Consider the following 10,282-nt stretch of genomic DNA (forward strand, 5'->3'; position numbering starts at 1 on the left):
AGAAAGCTCTAAAATTCTTATACTTTTTACTGTTTATTTTTGGATATGCAAAAAAGAATCATCTATCATTCATTCAGTAAATACCAATTAAATGTGCGCATCCATCAAACACCTTTGAGCATTGTTCACTATTTTTATCAAATATGCCAAAATATTAAAAAAAGATATAACATTTGATTCAGGCAAAAGGAATGACTGCAAGTAGTTTCTTATAGGGAAGCAAACTAAGAATTCTTATCAAGACATACATAATATTAAGAGACAAAGAGTGGAAGACAGAATCATCACAGTCTCATAAGTAATCAAAAGCTTACAATAGTAAATTGGTAAAGCGTAACATAGGTAAATCTATATAATTACAAATATATGGATCTTGAGTCTTAAAAACTTCTTCTTGTTTTGGAAAATATGAATCCAGTGCTCTTTCATGTTTTGATCTCTTTCGACGTATTAAGAATAAACAAAATCATACTGTAGCAGCTTGGTAAAGAGAATGTGAATAGTAGTGATGTACTATTAACAACAAATAGTAAGAAAAAGCGAAGAAAATCAATAAGAAAAAAAACTAAAGGTAATTAAATGTCATACCTTGTGATATAAAATCAAGATAAAAAATAAACAGATCATGCTTTCAGCATATAGTAACAGACTAAAGAGGAAAGAAGAATAAACAAAAATAGAATAAATAAATAGAAGTTTAAAGCCTACAAATAAATAGGTTTTCAGTGTTACATTTGAATAACCAACACAACAGATAAAAAAAGAGTAATAATGAATGCTAATTAAAATATTATGTGATATTTGATCATATCCTTAATAGTTGAGATTACTTGTACGTTCTCAGGTAACTTCTTAAGAACAAATTAACAAACAATCCTATGGTAAGCAAGAGTAGATAGACTATATAAATTGTTTCCTACCCCCAAATCAAACTTCTTCAGATAAAATAAAATCGCAAATTCGAAAGAAGAAAACAAAAAAAATCTAACCTACTCCTAATCTTAAAAATTGAACCAATTCTAGCCTAAATATCATTCTTTTTGAAAAGCTATCTTTTTGTTTGTTGTAATAATTAGACTAACACATACAAAACCACAAAAGTTTATCATAATTCTGTTTAAGAAGATCACTTTTTTTTTCTATTCCAAAATCAATTGAAGCGCAAGAATTGAGAAAAAAATATTTAAAAAACTGACCTTATCAGGTGTGATGAGCCCTTTCTCCTCTGCATCAACAGTCATGTTGTATCCAATTCAAGAGGAGGGAGAGAGTTGAAGGGGGGATTGATGTAGAAAATCATCATTTCTTAGGAAATCAATGGATAAGAGTAGTAGAATTCTTTATAATTAGAAAAAAAAAAAATTAAAAACCTTGCATTAATTAATTGATTTTACCTATGTATTCCTTAAATACTGGCCGCTAGATTTACCAAGAAAACGCACTTCAATTTGACGACCCAAATCTAGCACTACCTAAGTAAATAATAATAAAAAGTTCTGATTAAACTTGCTTTGAAACTTAAAGAAAAGCTAAGCCAAATTTGAATATTATTTATGCTATTACGTTCGACTCGAAAAAACACAAAATTATATAAGTTGAAGCAGTACAAATCACATCCCTTTATCTCCCAAGAATTTCATGAAAGATCAAACAGTGAAAAGAGATCAAAATCATGTTAACTAAACAAAAATGAAAACTAATCAGCGAGAGCCTACAGATTTCGTAGGAAAGAAAAGACAATTATTTGAATCAAATGATAATCTACCAAATAAAAATCCTAAAAACGCATCAAGAACTTACTTACATGAGATGGATAAGGTGATGAATCGCACCAGTTGATCTCCCACAGATTTCATCCAAAAGATCAAGGAGAAAACACATTAACAACAAATAGAGAAGAAAACTGTGATAAATAGAAGAAAAGAAAAAGTAATCTAAGAAAAACATAATGATTTAATCTGGATATGATGAAAAACTAAAGCAAAGTCTAATTAAACGGATGGATATATGAATACATCACATATAGTATTTGATCAAATATTAATTGTTGTTCATCTCTACATAGGCAAAAGCACATTGTTAGCAGATCACACAATTTATTACCAAATTAGCCCTAACTCTACTAAATTGCGTCATGCGACAAAACTAATTAATTGAAAAGAAATGAAAAGTAATGATAAAAGAAATTTTCAATCTTGTTGTTGCTTTGTTGTGCCTTTTATCTGGAGCTCTCCGACAGCCTCGCGGATGAAAATTAATTCATATATATTACTGCTTATAGTTGATACTTAGACTCTGGAAACAATCATGGTAATAGCACCGATCACTAAAACAAACGTAACAACTAACACATCAAGAAGCAAAAATCACCAACTGATTTCACAACATCAGATGCTTAAAAAAAAATAAAATCCTACAACCAGTTATACCAGTGCTTAATTAGCATATATTGATTGATGCGACTAAAAGCAACTAATATATTAGCAGCGATCAGTAGAGCAAATCTAAGAATTAACACACGGAGAGCAGCTAAAACCGGTTGATCTCACGAGATCATAACAAATGCTGAGCAATTAGGAGATGTACCTTGAATCCGACGCAGCGGAAACTGCGATCGGAGAAGGATTTCGAGAGGCCCAGATCTGGTTCACGAATCGCTTCCCAAAGCTCCCCGCGATTGCTTGCCCCTTCGAATTAGCGGCCATGCAAAAGAGAGAAGTGAAAATAGCAAAGCGACAGGGAGAGAGAAGGAAAGCAAAAGCGAAAACGAAAAGGAATGGGATAGAGAATGAGCCCTTTTTCCATTGGTAGCGGCCTCGTGGATAAGTCGTGACAGAGCTGGGGCCAGTGGAGGCGGAGGAAGCGGAGGAGGCCGGAGGCGAAGACGGCGCCGATGCGGAGGACGTCGGCGGATAGGAGGAGGCCGCAGAGCATCTGCGCGTACATGCTCTAGAAGGGGTCGGGGCAGAGGATGGCGGCGGTAGGGCTGGTGTAGACGTTGTAGGGGTCGAAGGGGCGCGCGTCGGCGCGAGATCTGGGAGGGAGGAGAGGGAAGGCGGAAGGAGGACTGCGGCAGAGAAGAAGTTGGGGGGAGGGGGAGCGACAGTCGAGGGGACGTCGGGTTAGAGTTGGAGCGGGAGTCGAGGGGACGTCTGGTGAAGTATCAAGAGAGAGAAGAAAAAATCGAGAGTACATATAGAAAATTAAAAAAAATAAATAAATTCTAAAAAACTGTGGCTTTGCCATGTCAGCTTTTTAGTTACGGAGATTAATATAGAGTTTATAGATATATATATATATACTATATATATATATATATATACTATTATTTAATATATATACTATATATATATAGTAGGAGCCTAGAATCTTGAAATATTATGGGGTTCTTGTGTATTTTTTAGCCCTTGGAGGAGAATGTGAGGTTAGATGATTGGTGATAGGCTGGTGGAGTGAGATAGTGTTTAATCCAAGGGCTATTAATAATCAAAAAGTAGATCCAATGGCTTAAAACCTAATAGCACCATAATGGTGATACTTGTAAAAGTATCATAGCTCAACTATATATATATATATATGTAAAAGTTGGAGCTTAAGCAAAACATATCCTGACTCTTGAAAAGATATGGAAGTCACTTCAGTATTAACTTGACCTCGAGAAATTCAACTTTCACATGCATGAGATTCACAACCATGAAATGGTAGGATACGTACACGTTCTGGCTACCCAAACTCAGCTCTCCTATGGTTCCGTACGAAACTTCTTTCTCACTAGTCCTTGTATATATTTATATATATAGTTTACTATATTATTACTATTATTAAATTTTTGACCCTTTAATAATAAAATATTCGGTTAGATTGATATCGTTTTTTTACGATTGAGTAGGCGGTTGATTGAATGATATTATTTTATAGATAAAAATTATTAAAAAATAAATTTAATAGTTNCCGACATTAGGCATTTTGTGGTTCTCTAATTTTTTTATCTTTCTGTTTTTCTTTTTTAATTTTTTTTAGGCAGTTTCTTTTCTCTTTATTCTTCTCTCCCTCCGCCTTTTTTATTTTTTAGTATTTTCTTTCCCTTTGGTTTTTCTTTCTCTTTTCCTTTAACATTTTATAAGCGTTTTCTCTTCTCTATCTTTTCCTTTTTCTTTTTTTTTTTGTTTTCCTAGAAACATCAGTGTTTGCTCTCTTTTGGGGTTATAAAACCCTGCCCGCATATGACAATCATGCTCATTGCTGCAGTTCCGCACTTCATTCCAGTGTACGGAACAGGTGATAATCCCCCTCTCTCTCTCTCTCTCTCTCTCTCTTAAGTTAAGTGCTTATCTATCTTATTGTCATTACATAGCAAGTAAAATTGAAATTTCAAATACTTTGTAAGCAGAATTCTCTGTTGAATAAGAAATAGTAATAACACCAAAGGCCTATTTATTTCATCCAAACTGAATTTTGGGTTGAAGTAGATTTTGGTAAAAACTATTTTTTTCTCGCTGTTTATTTTTATAACTATGAAAGTGAAGTTTTTTCAGTTTTACTATCAGTTTAGCAGAAAATAAATAATATAAAAATATAATTAATATATCAATAATAAATAACTTAAATTATCAATAAAATAATACAGTAAAAAAATATAAATAATTAACTAATTATTTTTCATCATATTTTAAATATACAAACTAAATTAAAAAAATAAAACTTAACTAATCAATTTTTATCATATTTTAAGTATGCAAATTAAATAAAAAATTAATTAGTGTCATAGTTAAATATATTTAAATAAAACTACAATTACTTATTGTATTATTTTATTATTTTTTTTCTTCATCTTTATTCGCTGTAATTGACTTCGGCTCGGGTGTGCCGAAGTTAATTATGCCATTTCGAAATATAACTCGAGTTTCGACTGTCTTCTTATTACGGCAAACCAATCAGCAAAAAATAATCGTTTACGGCCGAAAACGGTTTCACAATCTCTACTTTCACCCAAACAAATAAGCCCAAATTGAAGTGTATATATACAGCCATCTAAGCTTCAGTGGTTTGATGGTAAGCAAATTAACTAATAATAGAGTGAATCGAAGCACTAACAATATACACATCTTCTAATTAATATTTTTTTGGGTGAAACAACACCGTTAGGTTATTGTAAATGTTTTCTTTTTTTCTTTTTTTCTTTTTTTTTTTTGCCGATTCTGTGAGGGGCATCAGATGGGGGACCCCACCATCCATATAAGAAAATGAAGACAATGTGTGGACTAATAAGAGCTTCTATTCTATAATTCTTCTTTTTTATTTGTAAACTTAACATTTCTCATGTAATAATAAATTTGTCCTTTATTTACTTTCTCGCCTGACAAATTTATATGTGCTTGTGCTTTATTATTACCCGCTCTTTTTGGTTTGTTTTTTTTTAAAAAAATTTGCGTTACGATATTAAAATTTCAACTCCAGATTTTAGTCAACTTAAGCGAAAAACACATAATTCGCGTCACTGATATATATGTATATATATATCTATATATACAGAGGGATATGTATATATATATATATGTATATATATATATATATCTATATATATATATATATATATATATATAATTCGGTTCACTGCTAAGTGAAGGTGCAAGGTATATAGATAGAGAGAGAGAAATAAGGATGGGGTTCGAGCCGCCAGTTCCGCAGCAGGACACGAACTGGGAGATCCGGGCGGCCGTGCAGGGCAGTCTGGCCCTCCAAGTGCTCCTCATCTTCGTCACGCCGCTCCGCCGCACCTCCCCCTCCCGCCGCACCCGCTTCTTCGTCTGGTCCGGCTACCTCCTCGCCGACTGGGTCGCCGACCTCGCCCTCGGCATCCTCCTCAACGCCTTGGGCAACATCGGCCCCTCCTCGACCGCCACCGTCACGATCTCCCACGCCTCCCCCAAGCCCGATGTCGGCGGCAGCAGCGGCGGCAGCAGCAGCAGCAGCCCCGTCATCTTCGCCTTCTGGGCGCCGTTCCTCCTCCTCCACCTCGGCGGCCCCGACACCATCACCGCCTTCTCCGTCGAGGACAACGAGCTCTGGCGCCGCCACCTCATCGGCCTCCTCTTCGAGCTCTTCGCCGCCTCCACCGTCTTCTTCTGCTCCCTCCGGCAAAACCCCTTCATCCTTGCCTCCGCCTTCATGTTCGTCGTCGGATCCATCAAGTACGCCGAGCGCACCTACTCCCTCTACCGCGGGAGCGCCGACGGCCTGCGCAAATCCATGCTCGGCGACCCCGACCCGGGCCCCAACTACGCCAAGATGATGGAGGAGTACGACGCCAAAATAAAGGCCGGCTTGCCTGCCGAGATCGACGTCAAGGAGGCGCCCGTCTCCGCCGAACCTAAGATCGGCCAAAAGCTCAACAAAGACAATCCCATCGAATCCAACGCTTTCCAACTCTACCAAACGTTCCAGTACCTCTTCGCCGACCTCATACTCAGCTTCAACGAGCGCGAAGTTAGCCGAAAGTTCTTCTTCCAGCTAGACACAGCCAAAGAAGCCTTTCAGGTGATCGAGGTCGAGCTCGGCTTCGTCTACGACATCGTCTACACGAAGGCCACCGTCGTGCACAGGCGGCTCGGGTACGCGCTCCGGCCGATCGGATCGGCGTGCATCGTGGCCGCCTTCCTGGCATTCTTCTTCGCCGACAAGCGCGGATTCACGCGCGTCGACGTCGCCATCACCTACGCGCTGCTGGCCGGCGCGGCCGTGCTCGACTTTGCGGCGCTCGTGATGCTTCTCTGCTCGGACTGGGCCCGCGTGTTCTTCGCCGACAAGCGGCTCCTCATTAAGTGCTGCGCATGCATCAAGAACTCGAGGTTCTGGCGGCGGCGGCGGTGGTCGGAGAAGGTTTCGCAGATGAGCCTCATCGGCTACTGCCTCGACGAGCCGGCCGGGGCCGGGGTGCCGAAGTGGGTCGCGAGTGGGCCCGTGAGCCGGCTCGCCGACAAGGTGGGGGTCAAGGAAGTCTTAGAGGAGACGCTCTACGTGAGGCGCGAGGGGGTGACGGCGGAGGCGAAGGAGTTCATATTCAACAAGCTGAAAGACGCGGCGAGAGAGGCTGACGGGTACGAGGAGATAAAGGAGGTGTGCGAGCGAAGGGGCGCCGGGGCGCTCAAGAAGCTGCTCCTCTCGGACGACCCTGAGGTCAGGGAGAACGGCCCGGAGCTCATGAAGTGCGTGGAGGTTGACTTTGACCAGAGTCTCCTCCTGTGGCACATCGCCACCGAGCTATGCCACTACCACGATAACAGTACCACTCGAGTATGAATAACTAACTTCGCTTTGTTTTCTCTAATATTTATTCTATCTGAGCTATTAATAATTTTTAGCCCGCTTTTCAATTTTTAAAAATGTTATTATAATATAAATATTTACAAAATTTTAAAATTTTAATTTTACTATCTAATATTTTACTTTGCTTGATTTAAGTCGGTCAACGACATTTTGACATCAAAATTTAAATACGTTATTTATTTTTTTAAATTAATTAGTGTAAATTTTGAAATCAAAAGATCAAACAAAATAAAAAAAAAAAGTTGAATAGTAAAATTAATATTTTAAAGTTTGGTAGCCTACTCAAAATGATCTATAATTTATATACATTTTTACCAACTTTTAATTTAAATATATAATTTTTAATTTCTTTAGTTTGCGTAAGTCCACGGTATCTTAATTTTAAAATTTAAACTAATTATTCACTTTCATGAATCTATAATTGCAAAAATTATGTGAAGTATACTAATTAGATACGGTAATGTATACGGCGCATCTAAATTTTAAAATTAAAGCAATGTGGACAGATTCAAACTAAATATATGAAAAGATTAAATAATAAAATTAAAATTTTGAAACATCAGAAATTCTTGCAAGGATAAGTTCTGCTCGTTGTTAAAAGTTAGATCCAGTAATTAACTAATTAATAGCCATAACAAGATTAGATAATATTTTCTTATCAGGCTGAGGAGACGGAGAAGCAGCGGAGGATCAGCGTGACGCTGTCGGAGTACCTGGTGTACCTGCTGGTGAAGCAGCCGGCAATGCTGTCGACGGCGGCGGGTATCGGGCTGCTGCGCTTCCGTGACACGTGTGCGGAGGCCCGCCGGTTCTTTGCCATGGGAGGGCGGCAGCTGACCCCGGAGGAGGAGCGCGAGCGCCTGCTGTACCTGCTGGTGAATCAGCCGGCAATGCTGTCGACGGCGGCGGGTATCGGGCTGCTGCGCTTCCGTGACACGTGTGCGGAGGCCCGCCGGTTCTTCGCCACGGGCAGGTGGCAGCAGCTGACGGGGGAACAGGCGCGCAAGCGGCTTGCCAGTGTGAACACCGATAAGCCGCCTGCCGATGTGAAGGGAGACCGCAGCAAGTCGGTGCTGTTCGACGCGTGCATTCTGTCTAAGCGGCTGGCGGCGATGAATGAGAGGAAGTGGGAGGTGATGTCGGCGGTGTGGGTGGAGATGCTGGCGTACACGGCGTGCCACTGCCAGGCGAGGGCGCACGCGCTGCAGCTGAGCCGCGGAGGGGAGCTCGCCACCGTCGTCTGGCTCCTCATGGCGCACGTCGGCCTGGGGAAGCTCTACCAGATCCAGGCCGGCGATGCACGCGCCACACTCATCGTCGACAAGTAACTGCATGCGTTAATTTGCTAGACCCCAACTCCTGCTATAGAGTGTCACTTTGAATCTTTAGTCTTCAAAAATAGGCTTATTATAAAAGAGAAATGCTTGGTCCACCGCAAAATCTGTATCCTATAATATTATTGTTGTGTTCGAATGCATATCACCATATATATATATATGTGGATGGTTTAGAGCATACGGTTTAGAAAAATGCATGGTACTTAGGTATCGTTTGGTTCGGGAATAAGCAAAAATTGGCTATTTCAGAAATAGATATAAATTGAGATGTAAACGGGGATTAGATCAATTTTGTGTTTGGATGAGATGAAAATTAGGTTATTCTTGGGAATAAAAAAAATAGCGTTTGGTTAGATAAGATGGAATAAAAAGGATAGTGAATTTTTATAAATAAAAAATAATGATATTACCTATTTATTATATTTGAATTTGAATTCTTAAATATTTAAATGTATATTTTTAAATTTAAAATTTTAACTTTGAAATTTTAAAATTTGAAATTAAATTTTTAATTTTAAATCTCAAATTTTAAATTCAAGAATTTAAATTTTAAATTTCAAACTTTAAATTTAAGATCAAATTTAAACTGGAAAAATATAAAATATCAACTTTTAAATTTTTAAAATTTAAAATATCAAAATTTATATTNATAAATTTATAAATTTTTTTAAAATTCTGCTTAAACTTAAATTTAATAAAAAAATTTATTGTAATATTTAAATAAAATTTATTATAAAATTTATTATAATATTTAAATATAAATAATATTTATTACTATAGTACAATTAATAATTTTATAATAAAAATAATGTCCCCGCTTACCCCCCCCTGCAGAGTTTAGTAATGATGTTTGGAGTTTAGTAATTCATGTTTAGAGTATTATAATAACATTATCAAACGAGGTCTAAATATACAATCATTTGATCTGAATCAAACCCACAAATAAGATCCAGAAAGGATTTTGATCAGCTTCGCAAGAAAGAAAATTTAGAGTGAAATTCTACTGCAGGTTTAGGCACAATGAATTTTTGTTTGTCTGTTTTTTGAGAAAATTTGAGTAGGCTTTTATTAACATGTAGAGCCTGATTACAAATTAAACATTTTGGGAATCAATTAACTAAGATCCTCTTTCGATGTGTGAATTTCAGTATATTCCCTTGACTTACTCAAGAATTTTCTGTATTTGATTAATAAAGAGTGAGATCAAATTAATGTTTATAATGAAATATCATATTGGGATTTTAAGCCTTGTTTTTTCGAAAAAGATAAATAATTTTGTAGATGGAACATACTATTCTATTAAAGATAGAAAGATCTGTGAAGAAGCAAAAATCAAACTTTTTACTTACAAGCATGTTAAAAAATTCTCATACAGAATCTTAAATAATTTATTTTGACATCCAAATGGTAAAAGTTGAACTCCATCTGTAAAACAACCGTTGTACTCTAAAAGTTTAAGCTGCTAGAGAATGGTGCTACAGAATCTTAAATAATTATGTTAGAAGCCTGACATGACTCGAATTCAGAATATTTTAATTTGCTCAGATATCATGTAAAATAATTATTGTACTCTAAAAAAGCCTAAACTGTTAGATAACGGTATTTATATATTTTTATAT

At 37.3% G+C, this 10,282-nt stretch overlaps 1 protein-coding gene across 1 annotated transcript; it reads left to right on the top strand.

Annotated features, from left to right (window-relative positions):
* LOC109724406 lies at positions 5,618–8,765 on the top strand. The gene is made up of 3 exons (XM_020253226.1): positions 5,618–7,293; positions 7,989–8,141; positions 8,274–8,765. Exons 1-3 carry the CDS (start codon positions 5,662–5,664, stop codon positions 8,652–8,654), a joined length of 2,166 nt encoding a protein of 721 aa, XP_020108815.1. The 5' UTR covers positions 5,618–5,661; the 3' UTR covers positions 8,655–8,765.

Source organism: Ananas comosus, linkage group 18, assembly GCF_001540865.1.
Source record: "Ananas comosus cultivar F153 linkage group 18, ASM154086v1, whole genome shotgun sequence".
In the NCBI taxonomy this organism is placed as follows: Eukaryota; Viridiplantae; Streptophyta; class Magnoliopsida; order Poales; family Bromeliaceae; genus Ananas; species Ananas comosus.